This window comes from Melozone crissalis, unplaced genomic scaffold (genome assembly GCF_028551555.1).
Source record: "Melozone crissalis strain CALT ecotype California unplaced genomic scaffold, PUWL_Pcris_2 ptg000090l_1, whole genome shotgun sequence".
Taxonomy (NCBI): Eukaryota; Metazoa; Chordata; class Aves; order Passeriformes; family Passerellidae; genus Melozone; species Melozone crissalis.
The window spans coordinates 888,888-910,706 of NW_026535867.1; the positions used below are offsets into that span (position 1 = coordinate 888,888).

Here is a 21,819-nt window from a genome sequence, read left to right on the forward strand (position 1 = left end):
GGATAACGTGCCCATAATCTAGCAGCCCGTGCTTGAAATATAGCAGTGTTTGTGTAAAAGCCACTGTGTGCTTTATTTAGGCAGCTTAGAGTGAAGCACTGAGCTGATAGGTGTCCTACATTGACTGAGGAGTTGTGTCTGAGATAAATGCCTGGAGATTAAAGCAGCCTCTGCCTTCCTAGCAGCCCGTAGCACCAAACCACGCACTTTGAGGAGTGTAGAGTATTCCTCTAAATCAGGAGTTTGCAGAGAAGTTGGAGCTCTCTGTTCTCAGTGTGGATTTCAGGGGGGTTGTGTCTGTGCTGTGGCTGCTGCTTGTGGAAAATATGGAAACCTCAACTGTCTGAAAGCTCAATACCCAAAGAATTCTGTGGCCATGCCCACATGCCTAAAGCATCAATTTATCTGGGCTAACCCAACATAGCATTGCTGTGTCTTTAAATATAATGAGCTGAAGAGGTTGAGCTTGGCAGGCTTTTCAGCCTGCTTTGCTGTGGAAATAAAACTTAGTGTTGTCCTGTTCAAATACATTTATCTCTCTCTTCAGTGATATGTTTTGAACTCATGGAGGAATTTCCAGACACACTTGGCTGGAAATTCTATGAGAGTGTCTCCAAAATAACTGGAATACTACAAGTTTCATGGAAGCAGCCAGGGAGAGGAGAAAGGGGCTGCTAAGAGCCTGTTATGACAGAGTTGGATGTTCTTTGCTACCCATGTCTCTACATGGATGTGAGCACTGCCAACACTAAAATCCAAGTTCATAAGGAGCCAGGCTTTTGGAACGACATGCTAAATTCCATTCTCTGGCAGGCAGCTCTCTAAGCCACTTAAGCTCGTCTCTGCAAGCAGGGCAATTGTTATCCAGGAACTAAACAGAGATTCCTATATATGGGTCTGAGTTGGAGGTTAGATAAAACATGAGATAGTAAATGCTGGAGGAGAGGCTGGAAGAGCAGCTGGTGACACTGCACAGGCTGCTTTTTCCTTTTGAACACAAACCAGGCTGACCTCAGGGACTTGCAGTGGTTGCTCTGGTCCAGAGAGGCAGCAGTTCCCTTTCCACTGAGGATGTGCAGCAGCACAGTTCCCCAGGCACTTGGTCCCCCATGGCTGATTTGTTTGCCCTTTGAAAACAAATGATGTCAGACTGTGATGTGAGAGAGATGTGATTTAGTGCTGTGAAATCTGGAAGACACCCTGAGAGAAACCCATCATTTCAATGCTGGCAAAGGGATTGAGAGGAGCAAAATAAATGTAAGTAATACTTAAACTTAGGTCTGTCTTAAGAGGGATGAATGTGTTTCAAATCACATCTTGGATTTAGCTGGTAGAGTTAAAAATGAATCTCTGGCTGAGTTACCTGGTAGGGTGTGTCTGTGCTGCAGCTGGGATGTGATTAGTTTTAGAGGGGTGAAATGCTTGTAATAGTAGCCATGACAACACAGAGCTCATTGCAGGCTGCAAAAAACACCGGGGAAGTGGAGTGAAAACTCAGGCAGTTTAATTATTATTGCTCCATGTGCAATGCCTGCCTTCCTGTACAGCCCACTGAGGACATTTCAAGGAGAGAGGTCTCAGGATGGCTTCACGGGGTCAAATGAGAAATCTCAGCATCTTTTTTTTAATGGAGATTGTCATTGTGGGCTTGTCATTAAAAAAACAAAAAAGGCAATCATAGAATATAGTTGGGTGGGGGTGAATTGAGTATGAGGCAGCTTTCAGCCACGCTGATTTCAGAAATAGGTTGGTTTGCTCAGGGCTTTGACCAGTTGGGTTTTGAAAATGCCCAAGGATGGCATTTCCTCAGCCTTTTTGCACTCACTTGTTGCAGTGCTGAACCCACTGTTCTGTGTTGGTAACACAGCTGGCAGTAATATAAATTGGTGTCATCTTTTAAACAGAATCTTATTAGTCTATGTCCGAAAGGGAATGATGAGTCACTTTTTCCAGAGGTGGCTGCTTGGGACAGGCCATTTGAAAATGCAAACATCTGAAGTTTGGTAGACTTTGAAACTGAAGTAAACCTGGGAGAAGCCTGTGGGTTTTCTCTTTTTGGTGGCCTTTTTTTGCCTGGAGAGACTCAAACCAGTGCAGGTGTCCACAGTTTGGCCTTGTCTGTGTGAAATGCTGATTTCTCATCCTGCAGAAGGAATGTGCCAGGAAAACAGATGCTATCAGCAGCTGGAGTCACTCCCCTTCTCCTGTTTGTCCTATAGTTTGCAATATATATGCACCTGTAATTGTTTGAAGATGCTTTCCCTCAGATCCCTGTCATACATGTATTCTTTTTGCTTTTACATTTATAAAACCAGAAGGTGAAAGCAAAACTTCGATGTGTGTAGCAAAGATCATAAAGTGCTCATAGGAGCTGTCATCCAGGGAAGGATTGAGGAGACCAACTGTGTACATGGGAGCAGGTAGGATGACAAAAATAAGTACATTAACAGAGGAGAGGGGGAAACTTGGCAGAGGAAACTAACTAGAAATGATGGCATGAAATGTCAGGAAAAATATAAATATAAATTAAAATAGTAATTAAATTATAAATTAAAATGTAATAGCCTTGTTCAAAACTTCTTTTGAAAAGAAAACAGAAAACATGACTGGGGAAGTGGCTTGTGATATCAGAAAAAATAATGGGTACTTGAGTTCTTGTGAAATTACTGTAGAAATTATACTTGCAAACCATGAAGATACTGTTTTGTATCTTGAGTTCAGAAATAGCATCAAATGCACTTCACTAAATAAACCATCTTTCTACTTGGTGCACATATTGCCATGGTGAGGGGAGAATTAAAACCAAACTGTTTGTTCTCGAGAGATCAATAATAGAAGCTACAGCTCTGAAAATAGATGTTTACGTGGAGAAGGAGATGAAGCAAGGATATTTTAGGTTTACTACCCTCTTGATATGTCTGGGGAGTTTTTGGATTAGCTGGTGATTGCTCTGCTTGTCCAGTGGTTGCAGGTTTGGTGGACGGAAGCTGATGTGAGAGCTGCACCAGGGTGATGTGTGTGGGGATGGGTGCAGCTTCCTTCTGTGCTCAGTGGATTGGGAGACAAATAGCACAGTTCAGAGGGGTTTTTCTAGCAGTTAGTAAGCTCATCTTGTTGACTAAATCCACGTGTTATAGTGGTTATGGTTATTGATATAATACCCTGACTCTGTGCCATGATAGTAGTTAGCATCAGATTGATGGTGTCAGGACACAAGATTGTCATTTTACTCTGTGCATTCAGCAAGTAGGGGAAAGAATAAAATCAGGAGGGTTTCTTCTGAGGTATAAATAACTCCTGTAGTTGCATGTAGTGAGGGGAGAGAAAGCATGCTGAATATTCTGACATGGAGGGAAATAACATGCTGAATATTCTGGCATGGAGGTGGAGAGTGAGGGATGAAGATTTGTTCACGTTGTGGATTCAGGGGGAGCATGGTCTGCACTCCTCCTCAGTTTCTCTTAAACCATGTTCATTTATCTTCCCCTTTCTCTTCACCTGAGCAATAGTGAATCAGGTTTGGGCTCCACAGGGGTGTGGGGAAGCTGCTGTTTTGCAGGAGGTTTGGCTGTCCCTGTGCACTCCCTGGGTTTAATTTACTGTTGATATTGGTAGTGGCAGTCCCAGTTTTCTGTTCAGCAATTGTGAGGCTCACTTTGGAAATTGTTCCTTTATCCAGGGGGTGACACCTGGAGCTGTGCACTCTGCTCTTTGGGGGAAACCATACACCCATCTGGAAACAGGCAGCATTTTCTAAAAGATGCCTTTCCATATAATATTTAACTTCTTTAAAGCCATTATACTGGCTTTGTGGTGTTACAAAGTTTATTGGGGCAAGCTGGAAAAAAAAAGCAGCATAATTTACTGTGTCTAATTAATTTATTACGTTCCAGTTCATCTAGTTGCTCCACAGCTCTGCTCTGGCCATTTGCTGTCAGTGAAACTCTTGTTTTCAACAAGGTGGAGAAACTGAAATTTTTGCAACCTGGTAGTTGTGCAAAGCAGAGCAGGTGACTCAGGAAAGGGTACTTCACCAAATCTACTGTCAGATTGAAAATCCCTGCATAGAAATACAGAAATGCTGAAGTTAGAAATGTAAAGTTTTTCTCTGAAATAGTTGTATTTCAGCCTGGTTTGTTTGGTTTCATTTGAGTTTGTCTTTTTTAACAAAGAAAACTTTTTTTACCTGATTAAATTTCACAATTTGGGACTTAATGAGAGGTTTAATTACCAGATACAAGGCAGATGTTAATCTCAGATTAGAAATTAGGAGCCAAGAGGATGACATATTATCTAAGCATGTTATTCTTGAACTATTTCTTAGTACTTTCCCCACAGTGTTCAATTAATGCTTTAAAAGTGTCATTATCAGAGTCTAGACATAAATCTGACTAAATCCTGTTTTATGGTGCCAGCTGTAATTGTGGTAGCTTCAGGTTTTTGTATTCATAAAAATGCATTTTCACCCATGCAGTCAAACTATCAGTCTTAATAACTTCAGAAAGAATGAAGGGCTTTGGAAAGATATTGAATTACTGTGAAAATCCACTCTGGGTAGTGTTCTTCTCACTAAAAACAGCCACAGCCAGAATGTAAGGGAGGAAACAAGACCTAAGTGCCAAGGAAAGTCTGGCTGCTTTAAAATTCAGAGACCTCATTTTCTCCCACCTGCTTTTTATTCAGAGATTGCAAGAGACTTTTTCTTTTTTTTCAACTCCCAGTTGGGTTTTCAACTTTGAATGAACTAGTTGAAATGAAGAAAATACTCACTACACCTGCTAGCTCTATCAAAACCAGAAGTAATTAAGGCAAAAAGTCTTTCTTTGCAGGAGAAATGGAAAATGCTTACATTTGAGGGGGGAAATGTCAGTATCAGCATTTGCTCCATAGGCAAGGCTGAAAATAATAGAGCTGCTGGGTGCAGAATGTGATTTCCTGGTGGTTAAATCTTGACATGATTTCCAGTCAGGGGGTGCAAAAGCCCTGAGTTCTTCAAAATAAAAAAGTACCCATTTTTCATCTATATGGGAATAACTTGCAGAGCTAACTTATAGCTCCAACTACTTCTGTGAAGTACATGTTTGTAAGTTTTGGTCTCAGCCCTCTTATCATTTTAAGCAGATAGAGTTTGTTTTGCTTTTTTTAGTGTCTGGTGTGTTGTGTTGTTTTTTTTTTTTTAATGAAACTAAAATCCTGGATTGTATTTTTGACTCACAATGTACTTTATTGCTGGTTTTGCCCATCTTCATGTCAAGTGAAGGGGAGATTGTGGCTCCTCCTGGCCTGTCACAGCCATGGGAATTGTGTCAGCACCCAGCCTGGTCAGGGTTTCATAATATTCAAGGTGTTTGTGCAGAAATAACAGTGACCTGCATGGGGAGCAAGGGTGGAGGAACCAAATTTGTGTCACATTTTTGGCATTTGAGAAGTTAAGCTCAGGGTAGGAGTCTGTTCCAGTTGAGAACTGGGAAGAATTGGTTCCTTTCGTCTGTCCTTTTTGCACTAGTATTTCTAAAATGTTCATCTTAACTTTCTTACTACTCTCTACTGGTTGAGCTATGCAGTGACTTAACAAGAAAAATTCAACTGCCAGCAATCACTTTTGTGGAGAGGGAAGGGATTGGATGCTCTTGCCACATTGCCTGAAAAAAAAGAAACATTAATGCCTCTATCCAAATGCAAATTTTATCCCAGATTTGTGGGATTGCAGATGCAGAGTAGCACTTACAAAGGTGTTCAGGGTGCAGCAGGATGGAATAAAGGATGAGCTGATTTGAGAAGAGCATTGATTATGGCCAGCCATAATTGTGGCATTACTTTTCAATCATGAGATCCATGCTCTCCTGGTTGCCACTTCCCAGCCTTTCTCTGATTACAATGCTGATTTTCTAAAGGTAATTTCTTACCAAATACCAGCATAACTCCTGGGTTACAATGAAGTTCCTTCAGGCCTTCAATTCTGTCATGGAAACTGCTGGACCTCAGCATGTTTTTGTATCTATGTGTGTATATTGATATATGAGCAAAGTGATTTTCAAATTCAGGGATTTCTGCCCAAATAGTGAGAGCTGCCTTTGGCTGAGGGGCATTCTTTGGTGTGTCAGTACAGTGCTGGCTACTGAGTCTATGAGATCTCCAGAGAGCCCACACTGTGAGCACTACACATGTCTGAAATTAATCATCCCCTCCATCCTGCTCCTTCCAGGGACTAACATTGCTTCCTGCTCACCCTCAGCTCCAGAAACCTCAAAGCCACATCAGTGTGGGGCTGAACACAAAACTGGTCAATCTTGCAGAGAGCAACATGAGTCCAACTGGACAATCAACAGGTCCCTCTGGGGATGTCTTACATCTGCCTCATCCTAAAGCTGAGTGCTGTCACTAAGGAAAGGATTTCCCATGCCTTGGGTACAGCTTTGGGAGTGGGAAGCATGCAAAACTCTGTGGTTATTGGAGATTTGTTGGCTTATTTTACACTATGAGCATTCAAAACTGCTTAAGTGTCTTGTGGTGCTGCTGGTGATTTTGTTCACTGCAAGTGCAGCATGAAATGATGTGTGGGCTGTGCAGAGAGCTCCAGCTGGCTCCTGGCTGTCCCAATAATCCCTCCCTTGGTGTACAGGGTTAAAGGGGTGCACTGTGTTTGCCAAAGGGGGCTCTGCTTGCCTCCTCAGCCAGGATTTTCAGCTGGAATGCTGAGTACAGTTCTTGTGCCCCAGAACAGGGAGGGTGTGGAACTGTTGGGTGAGTCCAGAGGAGGCCTCAAAGTTCATGGGAGGACTGGAGCACCTTCCTTGTGGAGACAGAATGAGAGATTTGGGGAAGGAGAAGGAGAAGGTTGTGTGAACACTTCAGAACAGCTTCCAGGATCTGAAGAGGCCTACATGAAGCCAGAGAGTGACAGAACATGGGGAATGACTGCAAACTGGAAGAGAGTAGGGTTAGGTTAGATGTTGGGAAGAAATTCTTCCCTGTGAGGGTGGTGAGGCCCTGGCACAGATTGCCCAGAGCAGCTGTGGCTGCCCCATCCTAGGGGATGTCCAAGGCCAGTTTGGACAGGGCTTGCAGCAACCTGGGGTAGTGGAAGGTGTCCCTGCCCATGGCAGGGGGTGGAATGAGATGAGATTCAAAGTGCCCTCCAACCCAAACCATCCTTTGATTCTGTGATGTCCTTTCTTATTTATCTCTGTCTGGGGAAAGAAAGGGAGTGTTCAACAGCAGGAGCATCCCAGTGCTGCCATAATCTGCCCAGTTTTACCTCAGGCAGAACACTCTGCCATTGCACTTGGGGTGAGATCCCAGGGAGCATTTACCAGGACTCATAATATTTGCCTGTCCTTTAAAGAAGTGCAGTGGACCTGCTGGAGTGTGCTGAATTCTCCAAGAGCTTCTCCCAGCCTGCTTTTGCTCTCAAAGCAAGCTGGAAGCTTGACAGTTTTTCAGCACTTGGGCTTGACACACAACCTGAGCACCAGGTGGGCAAGCAGTGCCTGCAGCTCTGTACAGGGATGGGATGGGCTCAAGGAAAGCCCTCTGTGGCACAAAGCAGTGGACTGGGAAGGTGTTGGTGTGTGTCGAGTATGACACAAGGGAAAGAATAGGGAATTAAGGAGCTGGCAAGGATCTGCTAGGATCTATCAAAGATCATCCTGCTTCTCCAGTGAGGGAGTTCTATCCAGAGTGGCAAAGTGAGGAGAGCTGCTGCAAACACCAAGCAAACAAGGCCAGAGAGAAGTTTGAAAGTTCCCAAGAGGAGGAACAAGGCTGGCAGAAGGTGTTTGACAGCCAATCCTGAGTGAGTCACGCCAAGCTGTCTGTCTGGAGCCAGGAGGAATTTGCAAAGCTGAATAATTGTTCCTATTTATTTCTTAAAATATACAGAATATGACAGAGTTCTAGCTCGTGCATTTCAGAGTAAATGTCTTGCAGTGGGCTGGTATTTTCCCTTGGTTTTAATCCTTTTTTCTTAGAAATTACAGCCTTGCTTATCTTCTGCTGCTCCATCCTGCTGTGTCTTGCTGTGCTGGTGGGATTGTGGATCCCCCTGCCTTGGCTCGTGTCTCTGTGCTTTCCACTAAAGATGAAACCAGGAGTAATCTGTGTCTACCTGATTTTGCTTTTCAAACTCAGGCTAATTATGTGGTTGTATGGTTTGTAGAACAGTGTAAGTTACATGGTGTTTATTTTTTCTCCTGATAGCAAGCAGGTAAAAGAAAACTTGTGCTCAAATGCTTGCAGTTGGGTAAACCTTGGTGATCAGTAATATTCAAATTTGAGACAAGGCTGAGTTCTACAAGAGCTCTCACAAGTATCTGTAAATATGCATATACCCACAAGACCCATCTGAACCTGTGAGAAAAGAGCCAAACTTGCCAAATTCACAATTATTATCTAATCTAAATTTAATAGCAATTAAGGTTTTCTCATTATAATTCTAAGAAAAAATTAATTTAAATTAATTTTGCATTGCTCATACTGAAACAAAAGTGTGAGACTGCAGACTGAGGGATGACAAATGTGTGTATCCAGGGGAGAGGCAGCACACAAACACCTACCAGCAGTTGCAAGTGACATAATCTAATAGAAACTATTGTAAGTTTATTAAAATATAAGGCAGTGATTGTCTTCCTGGAGTAAAACCAAGTTGTGGGGTGCCTTCCCTGGAGAGCTCCATGCAGAGCCTTGTGATGTCCTGTGAGTATGGGAGGCTGTTTTGTGGGAAAAGTTATGTCAGCCTGCTCTGGTGAGACTCAGCCATGACATCAGAGTTGTCTGAGCTGGTTTTACCCAGAGAACTCGTAACAGAATCTCTCTGGTTTCCCTGTTGTGAACAGAAAAGCCCTATGAAAATACCATTATTTTCTTTGTCAATAAAGAGGTGCTCGCAGTGAGAGAAATCCTGCAAGGAGTTTTGCTTCCTTGTGGGGGTTGTCATGCAGCCAGCAGATTTCTAAGCAAGTCAGGGTTCATTTTGATTATCCAATCCATTTGTTCAAACAGAGGCAATGTTAACTGAAGGGGATATGCTGAGAAGAAATTGAATTTGTGCACACTTGCTCTCTCTTTCTTGTGCCAAGTGTGATACAAGGAAATGGTTGAAATTAAATTTTGAAAACAGTCATTTTAATATTGCTGGTGTTTTCAGCTGTAATATTGTAGCAGAAGTTAGAGAAAATATAATTTCATCCCTAGTGGTGGCATAAGCAGAGTGCTTTTTGCAGATGTTGAGGAGGCTCAGTCATGTCAGTAACATTGCATTTAGGGCAGGGAAGAGGGAAATCTGCCCCTCAGGTGCAGTGATCTGTAGTATTGAGAGCTTGTTTTTTCCCTTCTGGCTGCACTGAGTTGTTTGAATACTTTTCTTTGCTTTGTTGTTATATTCTGTGGTCTTCTCACTACAAAAGGCAAGTTAAACAACTGCTTATCTTGGTATTTTTTCTTAGAGCAACCTGTATCTTGAAGATAAGAAGGAAATGTAAAAACTTCTCATTAAGTCTAATTCTATATGTCTGTGAAATGATCATGAATGCCATAAGAACTAACTATCTTTCTTTCTTTCTCTTTCTTTCTTTCTTTCTTTCTTTCTTTCTTTCTTTCTTTCTTTCTTTCTTTCTTTCTTTCTTTCTTTCTTTCTTTCTTTCTTTCTTTCTTTCTTTCTTTCTTTCTTTCTTTCTTTCTTTCTTTCTTTCTTTCTTTCTTTCTTTTTCTTTTTCTTTCTTCCTCCCTTCCCTTCCCTTCCCTCTCTCTTTCTCTTTCCCTCTCTTTTTCTCTCTTTCTTTCTTTCTTTCTCTCTTCCTTCCCTCCCTCCCTCCTTCCTTCCCCAAAGTATTACCATCTCATCAGAATGATGAGTCAAACCAAAGGCTTTTTATTTGATGGAAATATTCTTATCAAAAACATCTACAGATACTGAGCCAAACCTATTGACATGAATGGAAGTTTCTGTGGCTTGAATGCTTCAGATCAAGCCCAAAGTAAGGAATATATTTCAGACAGATAGTGGTGATAATCTTTCACTCTTGACCTTTTCTGGAAATTGGCTGTGGTGCTGTTTCAAGGCCAAGATGGACAACATTTCAGGGAATGAATTTTCATCTGATTTCATGATGGTACCATTTTTACTTTTTGAGATCTTATTCCTAGTTCTTACAACTCAAAACCAAACTTACATCTCTGTGACCTCAGTTTGGCTTAAGCTTCTTTTCCATGCCCTTCAATTTGAAAAATTCATGACAAGCAGGATTTTTAATGAGCTCTGAATCAGCCTTGCACCTCAGTGAGGCACGTTCAGGGAAATTAGACTCATTGTGTGAGAAACTAAGATAATCTTTCTGTCATGCTTAGGTTTAAAAGGCTGGCTCTGTAGTAGACAGTTTGTAATGCTGTGTGGGATGCAATTGAGTAGCTGTCTATTTTTACAGCTTATCTGGAGAATCCCTGGTACAGACTGTTCAAATGGGTACCAAAACTGTTGTTATACCTTATTTGCTTATTCTCTCTGACTCAGTGCTGTTTGTCTAAGCTCTGTTTTCCAGCCCACTTAAGACACCTGTGGTGTTAAAATAAATGAGGCCTGAGTGGAGATTGCTTTTAGTGGTGCCATGGCAGAAGCTGGGGGACTCTGAGCAGAGCAGGAGTCCTGGGATGCTTTTGGGTAAATACTCAATCCCTGGGTTTTAGTAAATCCTTGGGTAAATACTCTTTCCATGGGTTTTGTGTGGCTTCTGCATCACGGGGGTCAGACTCCCAAATTCCTCATCCCAGAAGGAGATGTGGTCCAGTGCAGGAAGAGGGAGCCCATCAATGACCTGTTGTCTTCCTGAATATTTTCCTATTTGCTATGAATATTTTATTTAGCTTTTAAAAGCTGGATAGCCACTGCACTTCTGTCTTTCAGCTAGAAGAGTATTGTGTATTCTGCAAGGCAAAATTATTTCTTAATGGTAACTGATTACTTCTAAGCATTGATCATAAGATGATCAACATATTTTTTATGTGGAATGTCCCAGAAATGTCCAGGAAAATAACTTGCTACACCAATGTGGTAATGTGGTATTTCTGAAGGATTCTGAAATAACCAGACTGGGATCTGTACTTTTATTTATCTGACAAAGGAGTATAGGCAGGGCCATTGAAGCTGTCCCTCATATCTCTGCCCTGACTCTTGGGTTTTCTGATCTCAGGAGGGGTGAGGGAACAGACACTTAGGCTGGTGATTTTCATGTTTTTGAAAGAGAAATAGCCTCAGTTGGGTCATCAGAAAGGTGGGAAGGGTAGAAAGTATACTCAGAAAAAGCCATTTTCTTGAGCTCCTGGTTTCTGCTGCTTTTATCTGTCCCCATACTCATGAAGCAGCTCATGCAACAGGTAGATCTCACTTTGAATAAAAAACTGATTTTATTTTCCTTGTGTGTTTTTGATGAGCAGTGTTTGTAGAATTCTGAAAAATGGTCAGGAAACTCTTGATGGGCAACAAAATGCCTTTTTTGTACTGCTTTTGACTTGCAACATCATTAACCCTTCCTCACAGGCAGGGTTTGCCAAGTTTATACAGACATCAGGGAGGTTTAGAAAGCTTGATCTGAAAAATATAGGATTTAAAAATGTGGTGGTAAAAGGTGAAATTCAGAGATCTAAAAGTTTCACTCATTTCTCAAATAGCAGAAGTAGGTAAAATACCAGATTTCAGGGTGGGGACAAGATATTCAGGGAAAAAGATATCTGTAATTGGTTTCATGGGTGAAGGAAAATATGGCACAGCAGAGATGGCAAAAGTGTGATCAGAAAAACTGCAGGCAAAGGTCTGGAGATGTAAGTACTGCCTGCCACAGTTTTTGTTGTTGTCGAGCACATTAATTCTCACTGGGCTGGAATATTAGGATCAGTGGACCAGTTTCTAATTTCATGCAAACATGATGAACTTCAGAGGGATTGCACATGCATGACAGCAAGAAATTAATTAAATTCTGGAGTTCAAACTGAATATATTGTCTTACAGAATGATTAGTGGCTTAATTTTTAATTTTGAGTTCATAAATAGCTATGTGTCATGAAATGCTGTAATGTGCATGTTGTGCAATTGACTGATTTCTTAATGAATGCAGTCACACTTCTCTGTCATTCTCCCTTCTAATGGCTTTGAACTTGGTGGCAAATTCCAGTGACACCTGGCAGAGGTAGAGGTCTCCAGGAAGTTTAATCATTAGGACTTCCATGAATGTAGAAAGCTGGGTGAAGGAGAACAGTAATATTCTGACTTCTGCTGAGAGGCATGTTGTATCTTTTGGAAACCAGAGGATCCATGTGAACGTGGGGCTTTGAGGACAAATCTGTCCTGGAGTCCAGGACAGAGCCAGTGGCCAAGGCTGAGCCCATCATGTCAGAACCCAGGACACCCCTCTGGCTGTCCTGAGCAGCCAAGACCCCTGCCAGGGGTCTCAGAGACCCTGGCACAGAGCCTGAGGTGCCCCTTGGGTTTGATTATGACCCATGGAGCAAATTACCAACCTTAGATGAAGATCTACAAGCCATGAAAAATTAAGTAGAATAATAGTGAAGTTATCACGGGGTGGAAAAGTAGATTTTAGAGTTTCTGGTGTGGGGGTTCAGGGGGCAAGATGGAGGGATCTGGGTGTGTCCAGCCTTTCTCCTTCTTCTTCTTGGCCTCCATCTTCTGCTGTGATGTTGGCACTTTTAGATTGGTTTAGAGTAGAAGCTCACTGTCTAACATAGGTGATAGGTATTGGGAAGTAATTGTAAATATTGTATATATAGTTTTTTGTATAAAGACATAATACCAGCCCTGGGGCAGGCAGAGTGTACGGACCTCAGCAGGGCAGGAGAAAATTTTTTATAGATAAGAAACAATAAACAACCTTGAGACTGAGAAATTAAGAGTTCTGACTCCTTCTTCGAGCGCCGGGCTGGGAAAAGAGACTTTCTAACACATCTCGGAGTCACTCTGATAAGCAAGAGATCCCAACACATCAGAGATTGTGGTACCACCTCTGGGGTAGTGCACTGAAGAAAGAAGGTGGGAAAGAACTCCACAGGAGAAATGGTGGCCAGAGAGAGGAGTGTGAATATGTGGGAGAAGCCCAGGAGGCTCCAAGGTCAGTGCAGAAGGAGGGGCAGGAGGTGCTCCTGGCACTGGAGTGGAGATTCCCCTGCAGACCCTGTCAAGGCAGCCCATGGAGATCCGTGGGGATGCAGAGATCCACCTGCAGCCCCTGGAGGAGCCCATGAGAGCCTGAAGAAGGCTGTGGCCCCGTGGGAAGGCCAGGCTGGAGCAGGTTTGCTGGCAGGACTTGTGGCCCTGCAAGGGACTCACTCTGGAGCATCTCCTGTTCCTGAAGGATTTCACCCCATGGAAAGGAACCAGGCTGGTGAAGAGCTCATATTGGAGAAGTCCATGGAGGACTGTCTCCTGTGGGAGGGACTTCCCTCTGGAACAGGGGAAGTGTGTGAGAAGTTCTCTCTCTGAGGAAGAGGGAGCAGAGATGAGTAATGGACTGACCACAGCCGCATTCCCTGTCCCCATGCACTGCTGGGTCAGAGGAAACACAGAAAATCAGGAAGTTGAGCCCAACAAAAAAAGGGAGGGGTTGGGAGAAAGTGTTTCAAGATCTGGTTTTGTTCCTCATTATCACACTGTGCTTTGTTTGGTAATAAATTGAGCTGATTTCCCCACATCAAGTCTGTTCTGCCCATGACAGTGATTGGTGAGTGATCTCTCCTCTCCTTACCTTCACCCACAAGCCATTGGTTGTGTTTTCCCTGTCCAGGTGAGGAGGGGAGTGATGGAGCAGCCTTGGTGGGCACCAGTCCTCCAGCCAGGGTCAGCCCACCACAGCAAGACATTTTTCTCCTTGCCCTTTTCTTCAGAGGCACAGAAATAAGGGAGAGAGCCCTGAAGGATGCAAAGCATTTAAGAACTTTTTCATCAGAGCAGATAGATCAAGACCAGGCTGGATTGTGTTCTGGGCAGCCTGGTCTAGTGTGAGGTGTCCCTGCCCATGGTGTGGGGGCTGGAATTTGGTGATATTTAATGTTTGTTCCACCCAATCCATTCTCTAATTCTGTGAAAGCAGGGAGAGTACTAAAATTCCCCACTGTTCTTAGTGTACCTGTGCTGGAGGAAATGAAGTTTTTGTGGTGAAAGGTCAATGCTGGGAACTGACAGTGTTTAAGGAAAACAAGGACAAAAATAAGATTTGACTAGCAGGTCTTTAAAAAAGCAGATGATATGGATATGTTTAAAAAAAAAAGAAAACAGTGCTGAGACTTTGCTGTCTTAGGCTGAGGCAGCTGTTTATTTCCTAGATACTTCACTAAGCTGATCTTAATACATAAGTCAAATGCAGAAGTGGTGTTTTTCCTTGTTTCAGCAAATTCTGATTTCCCCATCCTCCCCTGACCCTGGGATACAACAAAACAGTTGTTTTGACCACCTTTTGCCTCTTGTCCTGTCTCTAAATTGCCTGGCTGTCCTACATGGGCAGGGATGCAGAAAACGAAATAATTCCTAGATTAAGGTTAACCTCTAATGATCTTAAAAGTCAAATATAGTTAGGTGAGGGATTGTCAAAACAGAGACGGCAGGTTCTGTACCCAGCAGCTAAACTGGAAGGATCAGACAACAACAACAGGACCAGGGAAGTGGTCTCAAGGTGTGCCAGGAAGGCTCAGATTGGACATCAGGAGGAATTTCTTCATGGAAGGTGTTGTTAAGCATTGAAACTGCCTGGGGGAATGGTGGAGTTGCCATTCCTGGAGGTGTTCAAGGAGTGACTAGATGTGAGTTTTGGGGCTGTGGTTTAGTTGATGAGGTAAGAGTTGGTCAGAGATGGGACTCAGTGATCCTGAAGGGCTTTTCCAACCCTAATGATTCTATGGTGCCCAGCATGTGGGGCAGGATGCTGGTGCAAGAGTGATAAATCCTGTTTTCCATGTCCAACAAAGCTGGAGAAACCATCTTGCTGCTGTGTAAGGAGGGATGTGTCCTTTGGAGTCTGTAAAACAGCAATGTCCTTAATGTTAGAGACAAACACCAGCCCCAGATTCTGCTCAAAGCCAAGAGGCTGTGGAAGTGGAGCCAAACCATTTGATTAGAGGATAGATAATACCTGACATTGCTGTTTCTCCTTGTGCCATCTGTGTGTGCTTTGTGCCCCTGAGAGGGGCCAGGCTGTGCAGAAAAAGGCTGTAAGTGCTGCTCTAATGACTGTCACAGATAAAATCATGTTGGAAGAGCTTCCAGGATCCTCAAGTCCAGCCTTTGAACGGTTTGACAGTGGACACAGTCATCAGCAAAGCTGCTTGCACATGGCTCTGCAGAGGAACTCAAGAAATAGCTTGCAGGGGTGGAGGGAATTGTTCTTTTCTTGTTTGTTTGAACTGGCTTTTGAGATAGACCAGATGAAGAGAATGACTCTTGGAAGTGAAGAACTTGGTGTTTAATGTTTGGCAGTGTTTATCAGAGTGTGCCAGTAGAAAAGACAAATAAGCCCAGTGCTAGGGAGTCACTGGATGCCACAGCTGCCTCCCACATGGCAATGTGTGAACACTGCTGTGGTGTTCTGGCTGTGTGAGACAACTGCAGCTTTTTGGGGAGGGAAGAGCAAGGAGGGCTCCACTTGTTCCTTTTCAAACAGAAGTCTCTGCTTCCCAACAGCTGTTCTTAAAGTAATTTATTAGTGGAAGAAATGTTTCTTTCATCCTTACAGGAAAACACTGGGAGAATTTAGATTATTTATCATGAACTCCAATATTATTCTTTTGCTTTGCTTTGCTTTGCTTTCTGTGGTAGGCACAATACTGGCTGTGTTCAACCAGGCTTTTTTTTTTGCCTCTCTTATGTGCTGCTGAAGTGGGTAGGTTACTAATGATGCAAATGAATGCTAATTGTGCAAAAACTAGACACTCTGAGCCTTGAAAGGCTGTACCTGATTGGCAGAAGAGAGGATAGACAACAAGCTTTCACAATTAAATTGCTGTAGAGTTTTATAAATAGCAGCACACTGTAAGCAGGTGGTGAGTGAAAATTATTTGATTCCTCACAGCTGGCAGGGACTTTATTTTCAGACATGGGGTCTACCTCTCCTGGGGATGCCTGGTTTGTCAAAAGTATTTGTTACCATCTACTGCTTGATCTGGTCATTTGCCACACTTGCAAAAGCTGAGCTTGAAACCATCAGCAAGCTGTGGCTGTGGCAGAAAATCAGGGTCAAGCTTTTATTTTTTGGGTGAGACCTCAAGGCTCTGGCTTCCAGTAACCAACAGGTCAACCAGGCCAGTGCTGTATAATGTGGGGTTTGCAATAAGCTCAGTTTGGTGGCTTGGTAAATAGAGTTTGCTGGGTTAACTTTGTGCTGGCAGGATTTGTAGTGGATCAGGCTTGTCTAAGCTCCTGTGGCATTCTGCTGGTTCAGCCTTTGCCAGTCTTTCTGCACCTGGTATAAATATGGCACAGGCTCAGAGTTAAGGGCTAATTTGGTGGAATCAAGGTTCTGCACCAATGCCCATTCCAGATCAAGTTTGTACTGCTACATAGCCTAAGGCTTTTTTATCATTTTACACTTTCCCCCCACACTAACTGGTATATTTGATCACAGAAATGTGGCTTGACAAGGTGAGAAGTTATTAAACCTGCTCCAGCATGGGTTTTGAATGTGGGAATACCTGATTTCCATTTCCTTGCCTTAGTGTTGGCTAGACTGAAGGTGTGTGTGGCCAGCCCTGCTCTTTGCAGGGTGAGGTTCCTGTTCAGGACAGCATCCCTAAAGATATCCTGACCACTGCTCACTGAGAGTGCAGGGCTCTGTATTCCTCCCAGCATTAACTCCCAATTATGTGGTATTTGTTTGAAGAAAGGTGTGATATTAGTCTTTTCAGCAAACAATAATCTTCCTGGTGGGCTGTAAATTGTAAATAATGATTCCTTCCTATTTTGGGCAGGGATTTGCACCATCACCTGTTTATTGTATGAAGATCTCCATGAGGCAGGTGTGGAGAGCACAGTGTTTATTGAGTTGAGTTCCTCTTGATGAATGAACCTGGACTATTTCAGGGCTTTTGCTTTGTCCTTCCTCAGAGCTTGTAAATCCACTCCATTTGACTCTTTTGTTGTTTGTTGTTTTTTCCTGCTTCAGGACAGTTATTCTGAGTGACGGCCCTTGCACACGCTTCTGAGTGGTTATCATGGGCTTCATTGCCTTCCTGAAGACCCAGTTCATAGTTCACCTCCTCATTGGGTTCGTCTTTGTTGTCAGTGGACTGATCATTAACTTCATCCAACTATGCACGCTGCTCCTCTGGCCCATCAACAAGCAGCTCTATCGCCGAGTAAACTGTCGCCTTGCCTATTCCCTATGGAGCCGTGAGTATGATGGGATGGGCTGGGATGGGATGGGTGAGGCTGGGAAGAGGCTTTTCTTGGTTTTGCTTTTGTTAACTGTCCTGGTTCAGGGCAAATTTGGGAGAAAACCTCCAAATGGGCCCCTTCAGAAAGCAAATCCACACGGCTCCTCACCCCAACCAGTTCGGGAAGGATTCCTCGGAGAGAAGTGGAAAGAACCTGTTTATTTAACAGGCACAGCACCCCCTGCACACAAAATGAACAGCACAGGATGACACCACTCTTTCACTGCTCTGAAAAAGATGACAAATTCAGAGAGTCTCTCTTGGGGCTGGTCACTCTGTTCTCAGTCCCTCTGGCGCTGGGGCAGCTGCTGCCCAGAGTAGGCCCCGCTAGGCCACAGGGTGCAAACTCTCGGTGTTCCCAGGGCCCAGCCCGGAGCAGGCTCAAGTAGGTCCAAAAAAGGGAAAGGAAAAACAGTCCAGGAAGAAATTTGGACTGTTTAGCTAAACTAACTAATGAGCAGAATATAAAAGCAAAAAGCAAAGCAGGAGCAAGAGCAAAGCAAAAAGCAAAAGCAGCACCATGTACTGCCCTGTCTCTGTGTCCCACCAGCCATGGGGGAGCAGCTGATAGCAAAACCAAAACAAAACTTTCGGTCTTCAGAGCCAGTCTTGAAGGCACAGAACATGATATCCAGCATAAACAGAACACAGGAATGGGGATACACGCATCATAACATCACCCTAGGACATTAACCAAAGGAAATACATATACGCATATCAGTACAGGACAACCCCCAGTCAGGGAATAACGTGCTGTCACCATGATATTTTCTGAAAAATCCCTTTGCCAGGATTTCTTCTCCTGGGAAAGCTTCAGCTTCTCCGTGTTTTGCTGCTCTGGAATGTGGTCTGGAGATTGTTTATCCAAACATGTGACTTGTTTTTACTCAATGACCAATCACCATCAGCTGTGTCAGACTCTGAGGAGTCAGTCGCAAGCTTTCATTGTCATTCTTGTTAAGCCTTCTGTCTGTATCCTTTTTCTTTAGTATGGTTTTAGTATAGCATTTATATATCATATCATATCATATCATATCATATCATATCATAATAAATCGGCCTTCTGAGAACAAGGAGTCAAATTCTCATCTCTCACCTCATCCTGGGGACCCTCACAAACACCCCAAAGGTTGCAATGACTCCATGATTCAGAAGGCTGAACAAATGCTTTATTAAGCCATATTATATTATATTAGAAACTATATTACTACTATACTAAATTGAACTAAAACTGTACTAAAGAAAAACCCGTGACCCTTTACAGGCAGTCACGACACAGCTTTGACCTAATTGGTCAATCAATCCAAAACAGCCATCACCAGTGTCCAATTAACAAATCCCTTTTGGGTAAACAATCTCCATAACACATTCCACATGTGCCAAACAACAGATGCTGCAAGTAGAACTAAGAATTGTTTTTCTTCTTCTCTGAGCTTTTTCACTGCCTTCCCCAGGAAGAATCCTGAGGAAGTTGTGCCTGCTGCTCTCTGTGAAGAGAGCTGCAGCCACGTATGCACATGTATCTGTTTGCACACAGAGATGAGAGAAATGATAAGTTAGATGTAGATTTTTTCAGAGCAGTTCAAAACAGCATTTTTTTTTCCTGGAATACTGGGAAATCACACAGAAGTCAAGGGTCTAAAGTGTGTTGTCACTCTGTCATTCAAAAAAGTGAGAAGTAAAGCTCCTCTGCACCTCCAACCTTATCTGGACTGATAGGAGCTGTTACTTGTGTCCCAATGCCATCTTCATCCAGTGTCAGCACCTGTGCTGAGGGACCATTGTGAGCCTGGCTCAGGTACTGAGCATGTGAGCAGTATGGATCATGTAGGAGCCCAGGTTTATTGTGCAGAGGGAGAGGTCTATCTTAAAATATCTCCTGTAGATTTGTTTGCAGCTGAACTGTGTGACAAACTTCAGAATCCTCTTACACCCTTCAGTGCCCATCTCTGAGGCTGGGGTCTCCTCTTGTGAGCATTTTCAGTGGTTCTTCTTCTGCCCATGGGTCAGCTCTGTACTGAGTGCAGCTTCTTTGTTCTCCTCTGTCAGACCTTTGCAGAACTTCCTCCCTGTGGATGCCTTCTCCTCACAGAGCTGTATTTCTGAAAATGTTTAGAGTGTTGAGAAGGCTCCTTAGCCCAAATGTCACCTCCTGTTTCAGCAGTGAATCATCTAATTGGTTTCCATTCTCCATCCCTTCCCAGTGTGCATGGCCACTTACCTTAGTGCTCAGCTCAGCATCCAACTCCCACTTTGGGTAAATGAGTCACCAGAATGAGCACTGAAATTACAGTTCAGCAGTCCACTGACAGGCACCCACATTTTGTAAATCATCCATGTGAAGTATCACAAACAAAACCCCTCTGATGTGTCTGGTTCAGTCTCTTTTTAAGCTTGTTGTCCCTGTCTTTACTGTGCTTTTTGTCCTCCCTACTGAGAAGTACAGGAGAGAGGAAATTAAATAGACTAGCAGGCAAATTGTCAGGAAAAAAGTATTGCAGTAGAAGAGCTTACCAAAAACTTCAAAATGAGTTTGGTTGGATAAGAGTGGGGATGTATAGGAGTTTTTATTTTTCATTTGCTTGTAAAAATTTCTTTCTGCTTTTAAAAATCTAGAATCCGATCTCATGCTGAAAACTATTGCTGCATTAATAGTTGGGCTTTTCTGAGGATATTAGCTGCTTGCTCCTGTAAGGCTTTAGGCTCAGCCCTTAGTTAGCATTGTGCATGAAAAAAATCACACTTTAGATGCTGCTTACATCCTCTAAACACTGGAAATAACTCACATCATTGTACAAAGAGGTTTGGAGAAACTGAGTAGATAATTGGTTGTACATAGGATAACTCCTGGTGTGTACCCTGTTATAAATGAACATCTTGGGAAATTAAACTATGAAAATCAGTGTAAGTGTTATGTGGGATTGCAGAGAGCTGATGGCCTGTAATGGAAGAGCTGCAGAATATGCTCTTCAATTGTGATTTATAGCAATTTAGGTAAGCTGTGTAAATGCAGTAGCTCCAGTGTTGCCATCCATAGTGAAATATATTTCAGTATGGAGAAGCCTTTTGGGAAGGACCCTGTAGGTTGGTGTTCTGCTCTGGATGCTGCATTTTACTCATTTTCTCTGAACTGTTTGTGGTTTCAGGCTGAGGGTCTGTAAGAGAAGCTGCTCTGCCCAGCTGGCACAGGATCAGTGCAGGGAGGGATACCCAGGTGATCCTTTATGTGACTGTTCTTACTGTCTCTCCTCTCAAATACATAAAGCCCAGCTTCCAAAGGGGAGGAGGAGAGACCCTATCCAATGTTCCTGACAGACATTTGGGGAAGGTAGCCTCTCAGGCTCTGGCCCCAACATAAACCCATAAATTCATGACAGGTAGTCTGTACTTGCAGCTCTCCCACGTCAGCTCCTTGCAGATTAATCACACCCTTGGAGAGTGCAGCATGTTTGGGTTAGTCCTGTTGCAAAAATAACCTCTCAAATGTTGGTACTTCCAGGTGAGGGATGTGCTGTGCCCCTTCTTTGCTTTGTTTCTGGGAGGCTTGTGATGCTGTAAATGCTTTGGTGTGTGGGACCCCCAGCTGCAAAGGGGTGGTTGATGCCAGGTGTTGCTTATTCCCTACAGGAACTGTCCTGGGCAGTGCAAGTGTTGCCATTCCTTCATTCAGAGGGATTTCTTGTGTAGCATTGATAGGATCAGTGCCACGCAAAGGAGCTGTAACCCACACACTGAAAAAAGGAAATGAGCCCACTCCTGGTTATAATTACATCATTTGTCAGCACACTTGCAAAGGACAATCTGTCTCCTCGTGTTAATCCTTTGGCTCATCAGCCCTTCTCTCTCAGTATGAACTCTGGCAAATCCTCTAATGTTTTAGGGAAAAAGGTTCTGCAGAAAGTCACATCCACACTGGCCTCTGCAGATTTATATTTTCCCCCTGATTTTGAAGAAGATACACACCCAGGTGATTATAATTTTTATAAGAAAATGTAGCAGGTACTGGAGATGTTCCTCCTTGGTACACAGTCAGCACTGGAAAGGGAAAATTGCTCAGAGTGCCATGATGTGTTTGGTACCACTGCTCCATCCTCCTGGCCTCCTGCTTGGAAGGTGATCTGAGGACATTCTTGCTGTCCTCTTTCTCCTTTTCCTGAGCCAGGATAGCCAGAGAAAGGAAGGTGAGTGAACACAAAGCATGCAAAGCTGGGAAGCAGTGATAGAAACCTGTACCTGGTGTGAAGGAACAAGACAATTCTGCCTTTCCTCTGCCATATTTCCAGTTGACTGGGGTTAAGCTCTCTTGGCCAGCAAGGTGCATAACTTTGTTGTGCCTCCAAATGAGCAAGTGCTGAAAGTGATACAGGGGAATAACCTGTGGGTGAGTGAGTGGTCATG

At 43.4% G+C, this 21,819-nt stretch overlaps 1 protein-coding gene across 4 annotated transcripts in view; it reads left to right on the top strand.

Annotated features, from left to right (window-relative positions):
* Window positions 1–21,819, top strand: part of AGPAT3 (1-acylglycerol-3-phosphate O-acyltransferase 3) — an 87,381-nt gene that overhangs the window by 54,854 nt on the left and 10,708 nt on the right. For all 4 annotated transcript variants that reach the window (XM_054291279.1, XM_054291281.1, XM_054291278.1 and 1 more), the window contains one exon: window positions 17,151–17,377. In XM_054291279.1, the coding sequence (XP_054147254.1) occupies window positions 17,200–17,377 (178 nt within the window). In that variant the 5' untranslated portion in view covers window positions 17,151–17,199. The remainder of the gene's footprint in view (window positions 1–17,150; window positions 17,378–21,819) is intronic.